Source organism: Osmia lignaria, chromosome 2, assembly GCF_051020975.1.
Source record: "Osmia lignaria lignaria isolate PbOS001 chromosome 2, iyOsmLign1, whole genome shotgun sequence".
Taxonomy (NCBI): Eukaryota; Metazoa; Arthropoda; class Insecta; order Hymenoptera; family Megachilidae; genus Osmia; species Osmia lignaria.
The window spans coordinates 4919631-4937890 of record NC_135033.1 but is presented as its reverse complement, the minus strand read 5'-3'; the positions used below and the strand labels follow the sequence as shown (position 1 = coordinate 4937890).

The 18260-nt window shown below is 43.5% G+C and overlaps 2 protein-coding genes and 1 long non-coding RNA gene across 3 annotated transcripts in view; 2 read left to right on the top strand and 1 right to left on the bottom strand.

Moving 5' to 3' along the window:
• Positions 1 to 15826, bottom strand: part of LOC117605976 (uncharacterized) — a 52605-nt gene extending 36779 nt beyond the window's left edge. The window contains exon 1 of the mRNA XM_034327880.2: positions 15525 to 15826. Coding sequence (XP_034183771.1) covers positions 15525 to 15530 — 6 coding nt within the window. The 5' untranslated portion in view covers positions 15531 to 15826. The remainder of the gene's footprint in view (positions 1 to 15524) is intronic.
• nudC (nuclear distribution C, dynein complex regulator) overlaps positions 1 to 18260 on the top strand; it is a 73217-nt gene that overhangs the window by 38167 nt on the left and 16790 nt on the right. The window lies entirely within an intron of this gene.
• Positions 6387 to 9930, top strand: LOC117605979 (uncharacterized). Its single transcript, XR_004581846.2, has 2 exons — positions 6387 to 7757; positions 7869 to 9930. It is a non-coding gene; the product is annotated as an uncharacterized LOC117605979 (long non-coding RNA).

The window sequence follows — 18260 nt, the reverse complement described above, 5'->3', positions numbered from 1 at the left end:
GCGAACCGCTCGACCCACGAAAAGCACACGAGTACAACGACGAAAAGTGAAAGGGAACGACGAAGAAAGCCATGTGGACAAGAGAGAAACTCTGGTACCTCCCGTGGAAGCTCCCCGACCTAGCATAACCGCTTCTCCATGGTATGAGACACAAAATTCTCGAGATACGCGACACCCATCCGAGCGTGCGTCTTCCAGAAAGTCTTTACGACGCTCCGTCTCCATGTATTCGATTGGAAATCACCTGGACAGGCTCGTTGAAAAGGAATCTCGAAGAGAAGACTCTCCTGGCTCGTCCTTCGAAGAAACGACACAAACGGATCCTGGAACGCGACCGCCTCGTTACGCTCGCGTCCGCTTTCGACCAAACGACGACCTTCAATTAGCTGCCATCGTGGTGACCATAGTCGCGGAGCATCATCGCACGCGACAAGGTGCTAATCGTGACCTCGAACAACTCGTCAAACGCATCCCCATTGGGATGCCTCCACGCAATGGATTCTAGAACCGTCATTCCGCTCGACGTTCTCCGATTCGCTTCGCGATCCTTGATGACCCTGACCTTGAACGCGTTCCACGTCCGTTCGACTCGCTATAGTTTCCATAAAACGTACTGGAATCCGCCTCGCGACCCGCTCGAGGACTAATTCGTAATTAGTGGGGATCTTCAGGGTATCGGGATAGACTGGTTTAACGTAGATGAAATACTTCTTCGGTGATGCATTCGCGTTGATAATTAATCGTTTCCGATGTGTCGAGCGTCTTCTCGGAAGACTTCTTCGGTCTTTGAGGATGAGACATGGAGAAGCTGAAGGCTGATCGGGAATGAAACGTTTTTTGTTCGTCTAAGGGACAAATACTTGGCTATGATGGTATTTTCTCAATTTATTTATAATTGAAATTTTCTTATGGCACTTGCTGTTGAAGTTTTAACGAAGGATGAATGATATTTCTCTGGAATTCACTGCAAGAAGCATTAAAATACGATGATTGCAGTCGTCAAGGATTCGACGTTGTTTAACAGCTTCACGAACGTATCCGTCAATCGTTCTCCGCTTTTAGGAAACTCAGTTTCCATTAATCTCCACCCGCGGCGGTGTGAACACGATTCAGTGAACAGCTGGCTGGTTAATGATCGCAATAAGTTGACCGTAATGACGGTTATAATTCTGCGTTGACGTTCTAACTACGTCCGGTTTCGAGATTTCCAGATGGAATGGCCATGGTTGTGGTTCGCCGGAAGAAAGTCTCACATCCCTTCGTCAGGAATTCCTTGAATCTTTTTTTTTTCTTCTCTTAAGATACCTACTGAATTCTTCAAGGTTTCTTGATTTACAAACCGTTTCGAGTCCTCTGGGATCTTCGATCTTGATTATTTAGCGGCCTGAATTTAATTGCCAACCTGATTCATTAAATTCCGAACGATCTATTTCTGGATCAACAAAAAAGAACCATCCATAAATCAATGTTGCATGCGATTACTAAACTCAGCTACGTTGTTAGCCCCGTTAATAAATCAAGATCGATAAAACATCGAGATGATCGTAATTTCTCGGCCATTAGTGCATCCCTCTTAATAAAGCGGCTTCTCTTTCCGAGCACCGCTGGACGCGTGTAATTGCGCCAGATAAATGTGTAAAATTCAGTAGACAGGTCGTTCGGCCGAGCCCCTGGCCCATTAAGTACCCGTTCTTCGAGCACCATTAGAACATCACCTGTTGGATATTCGTGGTGGCACGGCGTTGCATCGCGATTTGCGTAAGAATCGCGTCTCCTTGCGACGACTCGTGTCGCAACCATCGCAATAAACCGTGGAATGCTGATGATTTTCAACTGAAAGGGGGGAAAAAGTGGCAAGGTCCTCGTCGTAGCCCGATTCTTGATTCGTTACAAAAATACGACGAGTTATAACCAGAATTTTTAATCATCCAGGCACTTAACGTTCCAGTTTATTATAATTACCCAATTATCTACTTCGTGTAATTAGGTAAAATATCACTGTGGTACTGTATTTTTTTCTTTCATCCATAAATAATTATAAATATTCACGTGTTACGTTCGTGCCGTTATATCGTGTTTCTATTCGCTTTATAATTCATCTTTTTTTTTCTCAATTAGCAAGAAATCGAATCACGTGTATTAAAACGCATCTTTGCTCATCGAAGCGGTATAAAAAAACTCGGTGATTTTTCCATTTGCTTTGCAAAAAGCAATCTTGTTCGATCGTGAACAAAGTGAAGGGATCCGTGCGATCGGTATTAAAAACGTTTTCCGCAAACATGAGCCGGTTTGCGTATCGCATGTCGGCGAAAGGGTGTTGGGGACGTGTAATCGTTTCGACGAACACGTCGATCGCGGGGATCGTCGAAGGTGACGAGATAAATCGATAGGTAATTCCCGTCGACGATCGACTCTCGACGAAATTTATGTGCAATTAAGCCGTGTGTTCCTTCTTCCTCGATTAGCTGCGAGTTGCTCCTTCGAAGGTCGGCGGAAAATGAATTCAGAATAATAACTGGAGGAAATCGTGGTTTCTCTTCTAACGAAGGGCGTTGACGAATCATGGTCGATTAGGCGCGGTGAAATTTTACGAGGAAACATTACGATCTTTATTGAATAGCCGGTGAAAATCGCCATTGTCGCAAACTGTAATTTAATGGACCGTGTCATGGATGTTCGATTAATGTCGACGTTAGTCTTCTTGTAAAATAAAAGATTTCCCTTTAGTCTCGTTTGTGATTAACCGCTTAAGGATGCAATCAGTCTTCATTGCATTACAAAGGATCAAATGAAGGCAAGCTGTCTTTACAAACGTCGCAAATATCGTGATCGTATTGTACACCATTCTCGAAGGTTGTTGCGGTTTCGATGGACTATTATTAATCCTGTTGAATCGGTGCACAACGCGCGGAAATTACTGTGTTTCTCGAGGAAAAACGACAGGAAAACCGCGAGAGAGGTGTCTGACGTAAGATCCATAAGAAAACAGTGGAGGAATCGAGTCGAGTTTCGCTGTAATTGTTGTCCGAGCGAACCACTTCTATTTCTTCAGATCATTTTTCTTACGCCTACGTCCCGGTGTCGTTTCGTTTGCTCAATGAGACAATAAACACGGAACTGTGCTTTGTATATCTTTCAAGGCATCTGCATCTGTCTTCATCAGCGCTGAGATTGTTAGAATTATATAACGTCGCTGGAAGTTTTTAATAAACATAAAAATCCATAATTGACGTCTTCGACAAAAATGAAGAAATATGAATTTTTATGAAAGAAATCAGTTCGTCGAACTCGAATCAAGCTACTTTCAAAATATATATTTTCTGTCGTATTTTTATATCTTAATCCTTCTATCTTTTATTTTTATTTGTCCAATCTTCACAAACACCCCTTCGTCGACCAACATTCCCACGAAACTACACGAGTTATACCAGTTTCCTGATTCGTCAACAGCGTATCCTTGAAACGAAGAGACTCCCTCATAGGAGGAGAGAATCAGAATAAGAAAACAAAAACAACAGGTAGGATCGCCCACGATCGTTCACCACGAAGACGCGTGCTCTCCTTCCTCCCCCGTTAATTAATTCAGCACGGTGCCGTTGGTCCTTGGCATACAGACCGTGCCGGACCCATCGGACGCCTATAAACTGCCCACCGATCGGGTCGCGGAATGTGCATTTTTAGCGGTTGCAAATGCGTGCAAGGGCAAGGCTTTTTTGCCCTGTATACCCCGCCCTCCGTGACGCGATCCTGGTGAAAGGGCGAGAGGGAGAGGAGAGAGCATCCGTGTACCATCGAGCGTCCATGTTGGTCGAGCTAAACAAAGGAGAAGCCAGGATCCGATTCGATTCGATCCTCTTCGAGCTTGTTCTCGAGGACGAAGGTAAACGCACCTCTCGGTCCAGACGCGTCAGCGAGACCAAGAACAGGTAACGGATGCACTGGTGCAACAGGTGCCAGGCACAAAGGCATCGTCGAAGGCTGGACAGCGTTCGCCACAGGGGGAAAATCGTAATTGAGTTTTATAAATAGCGTTCTGAGTCGACTGTTGCTTGATGTTGTCTCTGTATGACTGGATCGGACTGCGTAGCACCGTTTGCACTGTGGGTCTTGCGATCTTTACATTGGGTTATTTATCACTTCATTTTTTTCTGAAAGGGCTTGGGAAAGATCATGATTGTTGATGACTCTCCGGATAATTTGAATGGGTTCTTTGGAACTTGATTTTCTTGCGGGGGTTTCGTTTAAGTGGAATTAATTGCGAAGAGTGGTTAGGTCTTTTTTTTTGATTAAATAAGTTGATTCTTATTTGCTCTTATTTTCCTTTGATTAATAAATATATTTTTTTCCCCTATGTTTATTTTCTGATGATTGTTGATGACTCTTCGGACATTTTGAATGGTTTCTCTGGAACTTGATTTTGTTATGGAAAAAGTTTAATCGAAGTGGAATTAACTGCGAAGAATGGTTAAATCTCTTTTTAATTAAATAGGTTGATTTCTGTTCGATTTTATTTTCTTTCGATTAAAAGATATATTTCTTTCCCTGTGTATATTTATTTGATAAATAACAATTAAGTACTGGCATGTACAAAGTGGTCTTTTAAAGATCCTCCGCCGCTGTTTAATTGAATCAAGTAAATCAATGGTAAAGATAATCCATATATCAAAAAAACTGATAGAATCGTAAATCGAAGATCATTTTTCACCGGATCATAAGCGCGTTAAGATGGAACGATTCGTTGTAGTCCTTCTTTCTTTAATTGAATCCTTTACCGTGACTAAATACGCGTCCACCGTGACTACCGCGTTTCAATTATCCTACTGATATTGATTCCTTAGCGTTCACCTTCGTGCGTTGTTTAATTGACTCGTCACCCGGTGCATTCCCTCCCTGCAATCTTCGTGTTCGGCCGGAAAGGACGGATCGAGGCGGCTCGACATTGCCTTAAATCAATTATATGCGCCGCTTACGCAGCCATAATTCATTGCACGGCCTTAATCTCAAAATACAAGATCAGGAAAAGTAATAAACGATCAGCGAGCTATAATGGCCGGCCTTGTGGCCCGATCTGGATCGCTCGCGTTCCACGCATTCTCGAAACTTCGCCAAAGTATTTCGGGTACCTGTCCGCGCGAAAATCATCTCGTCGATCCAAAGAAACCCAAATACTTGCGATTCTTACCGGTGTAAACGATTTTAATTCTGGTCCTGGCTCGTGGATAAGTTTGGACGAGATTGTGAATCGAATTCGTCACAAAGAAAATAATATAATTCATTTTTATCAGAGATCTTGCTGGTGATATGAAATACAGGTATATTATACAGGATCCGAAGTTTAATCCTGACGTCTGATTGACCTTGTCACGAATTTCCAGTTTGGCTATTAATCATCGCCGTATTTAAATCATAATTACAGGTTTCAAACGGTGACAATAAATTTAGCGAGATCGTGTATTTAAATCTACTTTTAAGAGGAGACTAATTGCTGCCGTTAACGGAAATTGATCGATGAAAAAAGGATACTCTTTCTATCTTGCACATGATCAGGGTTAACATTTTGATGGATAGTTCCAGTAATTGATGCAACACTTTGAAGCACGTTCGCGGGAGATTCATGACAATCATATTTCTTACATTATTCGTATAATTGGGACTAAGGTTTTGAAAAACGTAAATTCGCAAGCTTTGTTATCGAATAATCCAACGACTTGTCGAAATGTACCATAAAATGAAACGTTCGCGATTTGAAATGTTTCTACAAAACTTTTGCCTCTCTGGCAAAAACAACGAGTTCTTTTTATATTGCAAAAACGGCCTTCGGGATCGAGAGACGGAGAGAAAATCGTAGCGATCCCGCTCGAACAGATCCCGGTACCGCAGTCTAATTAAAGCGATTCCATCGTGGCGTGGATGACGTTCGCCAGTGTTTTCGTGCAACGTCGCGTCGGATTATCATTTCAAATGTGCATCCCGCGTAAATGGCGTCGCGTGGGACGCGAATGGGTCGTTTCTCGGGTAATAGAGAAGTCCCATTCGAGAGGTCGTTTCGCTGGTTAATCGAGTCGACCGACACAGTCGACCCGGCTTTATTGCTCGACCGACGACAATAATCGTTCGCCAGTTGCCCTCAGGGCGAGGACGCCACCTCGAAACGAGGTTAATCGCAAGAAAGTGACCCATACAGGGCGAAACGTTCCTCCGGCTGCTTCACCCACCATCTCGTTCCCGTCCTCTATCGCGATCCATTTTGCGCTACGAGGCTAATTAAACGAGGATTTATGCGGTTGAAACTCGAGCAAACATCGTTCAAGGGATCGTGAAGCCAGTGGCTGCTTCTTTAAACGGAGACCATCAACGTCAACTGCGTTAACCGGACGGTAAATTATCGCGATAACTGGAGTCTCTGCTTGTAATATCGTTTTGTTTCGCGGGTAAAGTACAATTCAGACCTCGATTAAAGCGTTGGAATTATTAAAATCATGGCTGGATCGGGAGATTGTTGGTTTTACGGATATCTCTTGTTCATTTATCGTGTTTTGCACTTAAACAGCTTTTAACGCCTGCCAACCGAACGGGATATGTATCGTTCCGAACGACTTGATTTTTATTTATTGCGAGGAAAACGTGTCTCTTCGCTGCGTCATCCTTATGGCTTCGAATTATAATGGTGTCCTCGCGTGTCGTTGTACCATAAAATTGAACACCGTTTAATCTTCACTGCTGTCCACTACTTCCTAGTCGGTTTCGATAAACCACGGATTTACGGTCTTGTTCTTCTCACCGTGACTCGACCACTTCGCGTGGATTCATTTAACTCGAGCTTAATGTTCATTGTTAAACAGGATCATTTGACAGGGATATGATTATTTAGTGATTCCGATAATTTTAAGTAAACCGAAATAAACATACCGGTTGAATGCGAAATGATTGCGGGTCGTCGAGCAAAGATTAATCATGGTTCCAGGGAATTTTCGTCGCGCCGCCCACGTTCGTTCGCGCCTCCAGCCACATTCCAGCTCTGACGTAATAAATACACGATTTGTATAATTTTGAACGCGACCGTGGACCGGGCTTTTTCCTACGTGCCATTTGCATTGTGTCGACACGCAAACACGACGTTCTTGGCCCGTTACGTTATCCCCGAGGCTGAAGGAACGTCTTCATTCTTGAACAATAACCTTACCTACGAAATCGAGCTTATTTAAAACAAGATCAGTGTAACATGAGCGATGAAACGTTTGAAATAGTTTGTCGAACAAGATTTTTCCTCCAAGATAGAATACATTCTTCTCGGTCCATTGAGAAAGCGTTGCACTGGACGCTTGATAGTCTGTCAACATCTTTTACGATTGACTCAGTGCGTATGGAAAATCGCGGCGTTAGGTCGCAACGCATGAAACTCGCGGGATTCGTCGGCGAGGAAAGCGAGGAACAGCGAGAGGAAGGAGCCTCGACGAGGGTCCGAGGCCGAGTCGAGAGACGGGACGACGCGACGCGGTGGCATACCGTCGAAGGCTTCGTTGTTGCCCATCCCGGGATTACGTACCTTGGTCGTAGACCTTACTCGAGGCGAGCTCGTGCTCGTAGCTGGTTGCATAACATCCGAGGCTCCTCGGTGGCCGCTCATTGCCGCGCGACCACGATTCACAGTAATACTTTGAGCATCCCACTTAACTGGAACCGCGACGAAAGGTTACGGGGATCGCGATAGATAGCGGCGTTATCTGCTTGCAACAACGTTTGTACAAACAGTTAAGGTAATGAACTTCGTGCCTTGAAATTGCTGTAATTGTTTGATATCTCGCTTTATAAGTGATTCGAGATCAAATCCTCCAGATCCATGTTAATCCTAATGAAGTAAATTGCAGTGTTTACAAATGATAAGAAGTTCGAATGTTTCGAATAGCAAAAAAAAAGTTGTCGAGTGAAAGATTGCAAATCAATGGCTCGTGGCGTGGACAAGTGGAAGCTTAGACTGATTAATTCATGGCTATATTTGAAAGTGACGCTTCAAAGTGTTTTTTTGAAGTGCCGATGATTGAGATTTCGACCGTGTATCAGCAAAAAATGAATCGTCGATTAATTTATCTTTTAAATGCAATTGCATTTTTTTTCAACCGATTTTTTTGTTCAAATCATTTAGCCTTTCTGAGAGTATGTATTCCAGTTCGAAAAAAATCAGAATCTATTATTTAAAAGTAAACAACAAGGTCATTTGTTTAAATAATTTCGAAACAGAATACTATTATGTACACAAGATATTATAAATAAACACACTTGTCTCAAAAAGCGTATCTTGCATGGAACAGAGGAAGTGACTGTAAACAACCGGGGTTTCTATCGTTTCGAAACTTTCTCCAAAGTCATCTGAAATCTTTCTCCTGTTTGTTCAAATTCGTCGAATTGAAAGCAACCGAAGAGAATAGTCGAACGTTTGCCAGCAATGAATGCGATACTTTCTTCATCGTGACTGCCCTTTCGAGTTGGCAAAGGTGCTTCATGGGAGGTACCGACTCGAATAGCTGGTTAAACACCATGGTAGGACAGAATAGTCGAAGAAAGTATCCTCCTCCTGGCTTCTCATCTGGGATCATAATGACTCTAAACGCGTTGACAACACAATGAGTTGTATTCAAAACTCATTGACGGTCGTGACGATCGAAGAATGTTTGAGTTCGAAGACGAATGAATTTCACGTGTGGGCGAGAAGAAAGTTAAAAATTTGTATTCAATCAAAATTTCCAAATGAAAGTTTGGCTCGTTCCAAATACATCGTTCGTCAGAATCTGTCAACATTTTTAAATACCCCTACGTAAAATGATGCACTTTGCTCGTGGTATATGAATTCCTATGGGTGCTTGCGAAATGCAGTTTCGAAAAGCAGCTATTAAACAACGTTTGTTACATACATTTATCGACTCTCCTCGCCGCAGAACATCGTACTGCAAATTATCAACTTACAAAGTAACACAGCAATCATGCTAAGTACCCGTACCTCCACTGACTGTTCTATTATTTACGAGCCTCCTATTCCTTTGTGTAATTCATTTGGAAAGTAAAATAAAGTCGTAGTGCAGTTGGTAATGATAAAAAAACAAACAAGGCAGAGAAGTGGTATTAGAAACATTCGAGATCCTCGTGCAAACAGCAACACATTATTTCGCGAATCGAATCAGCGAAGACAAACCGGTAGAAGATATCATCAGCATCTGTTTTCTTTCTCTCTCTGTCTGTGTATGCCTTGCGAAATTCCAGTTTCCATGGTGGAGCAACAGTTCATCCAGCCGTGGCAGATAACTGAACCAGTCGTCATTAATTGCTCTGTACGCGGCGTGTTACACTTTGTTCCACAGGAATCTCGCTTATTACCATCCTCGATTTGCATTTCGTCTCGTTTATGCGCTCGGCGCGCGACCTAATCCCCCTCCAAGCCGCATAATTGCTCTTTTACGTAATCAGGAATCTTTACGATAGCCAGTCGAACGTACAAGCAACACCCGGGCGGGATTTTCACGCGCTTCGAAATCACCAATTCGCGTGATGAACGAACTCGTAAACCCTGTTAACACTCGTGTACCTTTTCGCGTTTACGACGGCGTTACCTTACCGTTCGTATTTTTACGAGATCTCGCTATCTATCGCGGCCCTCGAGCGGCCGCTTGACGGACAGGTGAAACGGAAAAATGAGACAGGCAGATGAGGCAATCGACGAGATTTCGTGAGATACGCTTTTGTATTTTGAACGTTCACTTCGTTGCAAAAATCAGTCTCCTTCTCTTTTTGCTGGCCGATTTGAATAAACGGCAATGCTGTTGATGAAACGCGTCAAATTTGGCGAGATATTAATTTTAAAAAGAAGTCTCGTATGTTTATCCGAGATCGAAACCTTCCTTGGTTACAAAAAAAAAAAAAAAAAAAAAAAAAAAACAAGGCAAAGCTGTGCTAATTTCTCGGTGATACCCGATTCTTCGACCTCCCACCTGTTTCTCTGAACGAATAATGATAATCGTGGCCACCCACGCGAGTCTGCGGTGAGCCGGCCAGTTTTTCCGAGCGGTGTACAGCGAGACTGCTTTTTCTTCGCCAATTACGGTGCGGCGCTCGGCTAATCGCTCGATAAATCTCGTGGAAACATTTGCTTTAACGCGATTCATTTCGCCTCTGCGAATTCCCGTCGGCGACTCGCAGCAGCTGCCCTCAGCCTCGATTACCGCACGCTTTTTAAGTCCACTTTGTTCTTCTCCATAACGAGTGCTCTCTTTGTGCCGGAAACGTGACCGCCCACGTACGTACTCGGACACTTCCTACTTCTTACGTTTTGCCATCTTAGCGTATCTTCGATCGCTTCTCTTTTTCATTTTATCTGACGAATTGTTTGCTGATCGATTGCTTCATTCATCGGATTCCTAATCGATGCCAAGCGTGTCCGAGAGGATAAAACAGGCTCCGAAAGTGGTGACCGACATTAAGAGCCGGCAAATGCAAGTTGCGGCTGGGGCAATCTGGTCGTGGCATCTTGCCAAATAAACAAGCGTGTGTCGTGGGCGAGCAACTGGGCTCGTGACTTTTTATTATGCGCTTGAATTCGTACGAGTCTCACGAGCGGACAGAAGTTCGAAGCCACGAACGGCGAAAAATTCGGGTCCGATCTGGCCGAATAAATCGCATGCGACTGCGCGAAGGTAAACGCGCGGGTTGCATCGATACCTCTAATGATTAAGTGACTTTATTGCCTCATTAAGAAGTAACACGGGTATTTATGCGGTGCGCGGCATAAAGCGGTTGCTCAACACCGGATCGCTCGGAATAAGCGCAGTTTGAAACGGCTCCCGGCGCTCTTTCGCGCGGGAATGCGATAAAACGATGATCAGCAGAGGGCAGAACCGCGTAAATGCAAGATTTTCGAGCTGGTTACTCGTACCGACCCGCGGTTATGATTAATTATCGCCTCGTTTGTTATACCACTTTCGTAAGATACGTCTCGGTGGCGGTCTCTACTCTTCTTCTCTTCTCTTCGTTTCTTCGAAAAAAATATTCCTCGTGCACGCTTCGCCTGTCAGCGTTTCATTTTTGCTGGCTAACTTTTATTCTTTCTTTTTCTCTCGCGATCCCAGAAGAATAAGAAGGTTTTTGTCCGTCGTTCGATCAGAAGCGTGCTAAAATTGAATGTTGCGTAATTTGTGTAACTTAATTGTTGTCTGACTGGCAGGTAATTAATGTGCCTAGGACGCGCCGTTACATTCAGAATTTTAACCTTTGAATCCCGATGAAAAGTGGCAATTGAGACCCAGCTACTATTAATTATAAATAGCATTATAAGTCACGAAGTGCTTCGATTTCTTCATGTCCAGTTACAAATTACTCCGAAAACTATCGGCTCGAAAAATTGAAAGCTTTTAGCCAGAACTTAATGATACGTCGATAAGGCTGGGTTTAATGCTCGCCTTGCGCCACGAAAATACGTCAACGGTTGGGAACATCGCGAAACGGTTGTGCCAAAGGCTCCCACTTTTTCTCGTTGCCACGAGATTATGTCATCGATCGCGAGAGGATTAAGAAAGAACTTAACGCTGATCAATTTGTCAGTCGTGCAGCGCGACGCGAAAAATTGAGAAGCCGGATGGTTTTGAAAACGAGCGACGCCGTGTATCGATGCCTTCTTATAAATGCGTTTTACCATGTTATGCAACTATCGGATCTGGAAGTGGGCTGACCGCGCACGAAAAGTCGCTTTTGTGGAGCGTGCATATCGTGGAAACATCGAAGTCACATTAAGACCGAAGCCCGAGACAAGCCATTAAAAACCGACTCGAAAACGTTGCACGCCTACATTTTAATCCTGCCCAACTACGTTTTAATTTGTCTCGTTCATACGTTTGCTCAATCTCTCATTTTCTCTCGAACCTCGTGCTTAATCGTTTTACCAGCAGAAAACAAACTCTGTTTTTTGTATCTATACGAAGTGCCAATGAACGTATTTCGTATTTCCCTTTTGTATTAGGAGATTGCCAATTTGTTCCATATTTTATCTTTCTGTGGTTTGATGTTATGTAACTGTTACTTAATAGAACTCGGCGTTAGCTACTATGTTACGTGTTCCTTTTTCCAAAGATTTTTTAGGAAACCTGAAGTATAATAAAACCGTAGCTAACTCTTCTATCGATTTTGATAAATGAGAATCGGTGTAACTTTCAAGTACAAGCATTTACAAGACTGTATAACAAGTACCATATTCACTTGTATGCACTTATCTTGTTTAGAACATGTTTCTTAATGTCTATCATTTACGAATCACCGAGTGCCCAGAATCTCTGCCCCAGATACTCGATCAGACACGAGTCAGATGGATTCTTCGTTTCTCCGTTCGAGCCGCAAGTTTCTTAGATATCAACCACCTATCCTTCTTATCGACCCTGCCGACTTTTTAAATCGTACATGGGAATGCATGGAACGGTGTTGTAATACGATCCGTGTCATTGCTGTAGAAGGAATTTGAATATGTAGATCACGCGGTACTGCGGACAGATAAAAAATCGCAGCGATAGTCACCGCCTTTGAGACGCTGCCACCGATTTGCATCACGTGCGCATAATTCGCTGCCATACCCATGGCGATTTTGTTCAAGTTCGTTATGCGGGATCGAGTTTTCGTTAACCCGTTCGTTGGGAATGAGATAGGAAGAGAAGGATTGTAATTTTCTCTGGAGCTTCCTCGAGAAGCAGATCTCAAGTTTTTCTTCTTAGCGGTTCGAGCTGCGGTTCGTTGGCTCTTTTCTCTTCCGACGTGGGACCCAGCGTCACGGTGATAAATCGCTCTAACGAACCGTACAAGCATCGTGTTATTATTATTTCTCTGTTCAAGGAAAGTGATTAGAATACAGAACGGTGGAAACCTGAGGAACGGGAGGTACAGGCGAACCAGCTCGTTGCGACAGTGGTTCGACTGGTCTGAAAATGGAAGGGTGCCCACTGATGCCAAGGCTGAATTCCATTTCCATTGCAACTCCTCTGGTCGGTGCACACAGCTGAATTAATGCCTTTGATTTACGTATCTAACGGCTTTCTGTTTGGGAAATCAAAGAGCTGCTCGAATGTTGACTCAGAGGATGAGAATAGAAGAAAAACTTGGGAAAGTTGAGCACAATTTCGACTTGCGAGAAATTTTAGCAGGAAACTTAGACATTGGTCATAGAGTTTTATTAAGAACACAAAGGGTTGAATTTCATTTTGTTCTTTTGTTTTGTCCTCGTGTTCTTCACGATTTTCGATAAATTCGTAGGCAAAAGTTGCATTATAGGTGGAAAATTTGTAGTATTTAATTTATATGTTTATTTCATGGAGAACTCTGTGCTTTGCACGGTTTAGATAGCACAATTTTCGAAAAAGTGTACGTTCGATTTTTCAACACCGATATCCCACGGCGAACTGGAACGGCTGAACGAAGCTGTGGTAGTTAGCAGAGTCAACGAAGCGTGCACGCGACTTTTCCACAGTCACTTTCATAATGCAAGCCACTTCCGAAAGTGAATTGACTTATCCGAAGTCGGGAGAAGGTTACGCATAATATGCAGCATTACGTACATGCCGATCGGTTTCGTGCTCAACCGTTTGGAATGCTTTCAATTTCCAACTCACAGTTTTCTACTTATTCTGTCTACATGGAATAAAGATTTCCAATCTTTTTTCCTTCACATACAAAATGAAACATTAGATGTTTATCGTATATCCATTTCAGTGAATTAATTAAAAAAAAAAAGAGGGGAGGAAAAACGTATGAATAAAATTAACAGGTTCAATACCATTGACATGATTGACGATCAATACTATTTATCATAATATCATTGTTCATAAATCATCGGATGAATAGAGATAAGGAATCATAGCAAAATTTCAATATTTTTCTAACGCACTGTAGCTGTTTCGATTCTACACTTTTCTACTTAAAACATTGAAAATGGTTCAAAGAAAGAAAGTAACAATTTGTTCGAATCGATCACGCGTAGCACGCTTCTTTAACGCTGAAATATATGTCACGGCTGCTTTGATATTCTTTCGAGCATACTGTCGAAGCCTCTCGCGTTTACAGACTGCCCCATTGTTGACTTGTTCCGCTGCTCGATGAATCGAACCATGACGAACGCGATTGCGACGTTTCCCTTAGCGGTAATAGCCGTTCAATTATCTCCTCGAAGCGTCAGCTAGCTCGAGATCGGTTCGCAATCGTGCAGCTGTTGCACATTCGTTGCGGCAACATCGTTTTCTGATAACTCGAACAACCAACAACCACGGTCCGCCGTATGCCAAACGTAGCGCAGAGTTAGTGAAACGATGCGTTAATGGTCCGACTTTCGCGTTGGCTATGCAACAGGTTGCGAGGATAATCACGGAATTCGTGTCGAACGAAATCGACGAAAAAGAAAGGGAAAGATTCATCCTTCTAGACAACCGATTTCAGATCCGAACGTTTTGCAATTCGGCCCATAATTTATGAGCCTTCGCCGCTGGATATTCAATTTCTTTCATTTTCCCACTTTTTATCGAGAAATTCGTCAACGTACAATTTTGCAAATTCGATTTTAATTGGACCGAATCGCTGGAAAGGTGTTCGAACGTGAATCCTTGCACGTTTACAATTTCCCTTTCCATTTTGGTATGTTTGTGCCGTGCTTTTTGTTCGGACACGTTGCGAGTGTTACGTTGTCACGGTTGCTTAACTCTTCTAAACCGGAACGCAATTTGTCGCGGACTTTCTCAGCGTTCACTGTTTAACGCAAGGACGAGAATCAGGGCAACATCTTGTAATAATAACGTGACACGTCGTAATCAAAACAAACCGGGTTGATGACATGACATTTCATTGTAACACTTCGATGGAAACGTACCTCTTTAGAATCTTTCACTCTTGCGATTTTAAAGAAAAAATTATTGATTTAATCATGTTTGTAAGTTTGGGAATTTATATTAAGAAATTTGTGGTTGTACGAGGGAGAAGCGGCGTACGGTGTCATTGCCCTGCTTTCTTTGGAAGATCATTCGTCCCTGATTTAGCACGACCCAATTGTTTGAGGAAAACCGATGCCACGTAACGAATCAACGGCAATGTCAATCAACGCTGTGACGTTACGTGACTCGCATTGTTTCCGACCAGGTGTCACGGACGCACGTAACGCGACGTCACATCGACGAGTGATTGACCTAGCTCGATGTACGTTTAGCTGGAGGAACACGCGTATCAACTTATTCAACTTTTACCTTCTAGAATTTCACTTAACAGATGTCGACACTGTTTCTTACAACAATCATCTTATTTTACCAATGATTCTTCTCTTTCTCGATACAATGTATCCGATTTCAAGGAAATCTAATCGCTCTTGTAGATTTATATTTAATTAAAAATCCTGAGTACTGGAGCCCTGAATGAGAATTTTGCAGTAGTCTTCGATCTTACAAAAGAATTGTGTAAAACTCTTACACTGTAATCGCTACAACATAACACAAAAGGAAGAAAAACGAAAGATTACTCACCGACATGTCAATCAGAGCAGCTTCCAAGCGAGTTCCTTCGAATGAAATCAGCCCAGTGCAGTGGCACGAACGACCCTCGATCCTCAGTCGCGTGACAGCGATCGCCAAAGGAGGAGGGTACCACAAACAGGAGGATCCACTCTCTTTCCTCGTAGTCCACCGAAAAGCCAGAAAAACAGCCCCGTTGCGTAACGAGACCAACTCGAATCGCGTGGTGTTAGCGACGTCGATGAAGAACAGAAAGCAGAAGATGGGACCACGAGTCGAAAGGAGCAGCTGACCGATCCAAGCCGCTCAATTGCGCGCACGTATGCGGGATTCGCCCGTAATTCGAAGACTGGTCATCGCGTTGACGACGCGAGGGTATTCAAAGATCGAAACGGCGTCGCGATCCAGCGGAGGTGCGTCCCGATGGTGACCAGAGGGGGCAGTCGGGGACGAGAGGAGCGAAGCGGGGTCACGAAGAGGGGATCAGGCCCAACTCGGGGCCCCCCTGCGATTCTTTTCGAAGAGAGGGAGATGCCCGAACCCTCGAGCTGGTAGGGGATTCGGCGAGGACCCAACGAGGAACGAAGAGGACCAACGAAAGAGAGGAAGATCGTCGACCAAGTGAATCCGGCCAGGACCGGGTAAGAAGCGCGCATTCTTGTGTGTCAGCGGGCGATAGTTATGGACCCCTGGCAACCTTGTCCCAGTAGCGTGCTCGTGCGCGCCCATCTGAACCGATGCGATGCGATCCGATCGGATGCGACGCGCGAAAAGTCCCTGCCACGAAATACGAGCTCTGATAAGGAGACCAGCTGCTTTCCCAGGGAGAAACGATCCTTCCGTAGCCCCGCTTGTTTTCGACAACGAGAAAGAAAACGCCTGCCTGCTATCTGGGTCATGGATGTCGCCCAAGCCAGAGAAGATGCGTTTGTTGGCCCCCTTCTTGATGCAACGCAACTCGTGGGAGGCGGTGTTTGTCGGTAGAGGATATCTGGGTTTATTGGGGAACCTTTCTTTGTAAACTTTTCTTCTTCTCTGGCTTTTTTTTCCTTCTTTTGAGTAAAAACGAAGAAGGGTGATGATTTTTGTCATTCTCATAGGGAACATCGATTGGTAAAAAATTGGTTGGTCTAATTTTCGTTACTGGAACGAACGATTCTCACCTGATCAAAATCTCCTTGACCAAATTCCCGTGTGAACAAAGATTCTGCGAAACCGCAGTCGTTTATCTGCATTCACCGTGCAGAATCGAGGAAAAAACGAGTGTTGAGACGATTTCCTGCGGAAGAAGAGAAATCGATGTTTGCGATCGAGACTGATAGAAACCTCGTCCTGTCCGATGCACGCGAACGACAGACGAGCATTTGGGTCAGGGTCGAGCAAAAGGATTGTTTTGTCAGTCTAGGCGAGTCGAGGATGCGTCCGCCCTTTTGTCAGTGACACGAGAATCGCGTATGGTATCGTAAGTTCCGTGATGAACAAATAATTCTAGTTAGTCAAAGTTTGCCTCGTTTCTTTCACCAATTAGGTATTAAATCACAGAAAATTCGAGGCTTGAAAATTTTTTTGCTACACGTATAATACAACGGAACATGCAATGCGAAGACACTTGATTGTTTACTCTCTGTTCCTCGAACAATTACCTGCATGATAGTTTTGCAAGATCGAGAGGGTTGGGCAATTGTTTCTAGCGCGCGAGAATCATGAGTAACAACAAAAGAGTGTTGCTGTCCAAGTGACATCGAGGTACACCTCATTTCCATTGCAAATCGACCTGATTTGCGCATAGTAAACTTAATGAAATAGGTTTGAGAAGGTTCTCGGAACGACGTCAAGGAGGAAGTGTCGCTTTCTGCTTGAAATTATGTCACAGTGTGAATCAGTTAATTGTTAGATTGCATAGAAGAGACAGTTCTCATTCAGTAATGAGAGATGTAAGATCATTTTTACTTCGTGATGAGCTGATTTCTAGAGAATCATGGGGCATTCCGTGGAAAGCAACACGGAATTGTTTACCTGGAAGTTCCTTCCCTTCGGGTTTCTCAACAAAATTTCGGTCAGGGTCGCTCGATCCACTGTTCTAGTCGGAACACGTCGTAAAAGCCCTTTTGATAGCAACCTCATAAAACGTTGCTCTCTTACCAATTACGTCTTCACGCGATTCAGCTTGGATGGCTGGCTTTTTACCGTCTAGTGCTTCGGGTTATGACTTCGCTTGATTGGCGACCAGCTTTTTTATCCCGTAAAATTGCTCTTCCAAAAGAATAAGAGCGGCCGATTCCTTGAAAATTCCACGTTTCTGCCCTCGACGAGAATACTTTTGTCTTGCAGCATCAAAACTGTTTCTATTTAAAGTCACAAAGACAAGTTAACTGAATTAACCGGAGAACAAAGTTGCAATTTACGTAACTAGGAAAATATATGTCATTAGCTTACTTGAACGGATGCCTGTCATTTTCGAAAATAATATCTCTCTACATGGAAATTTACAAGATACATATTTACATAATTATTTCTTGTACCTTTGTTCGAAGGAATAAGCACTTGCATCTATTTAACCTCAACCTAATCTCTTTGAATTAACATCCGAACGTCTGGATGAATTTGAAATTTAATTACACGCTAAATTATATAATACATCGAAGTTTTGACGTTGATTCTCTCGAAATCAATCCGGGTTTCAGCGTGTGTTTTGCAATTTTGGCGCCACTCGAGAGATCTCGCGATGGTCCAGTTTCAGCGAGACGC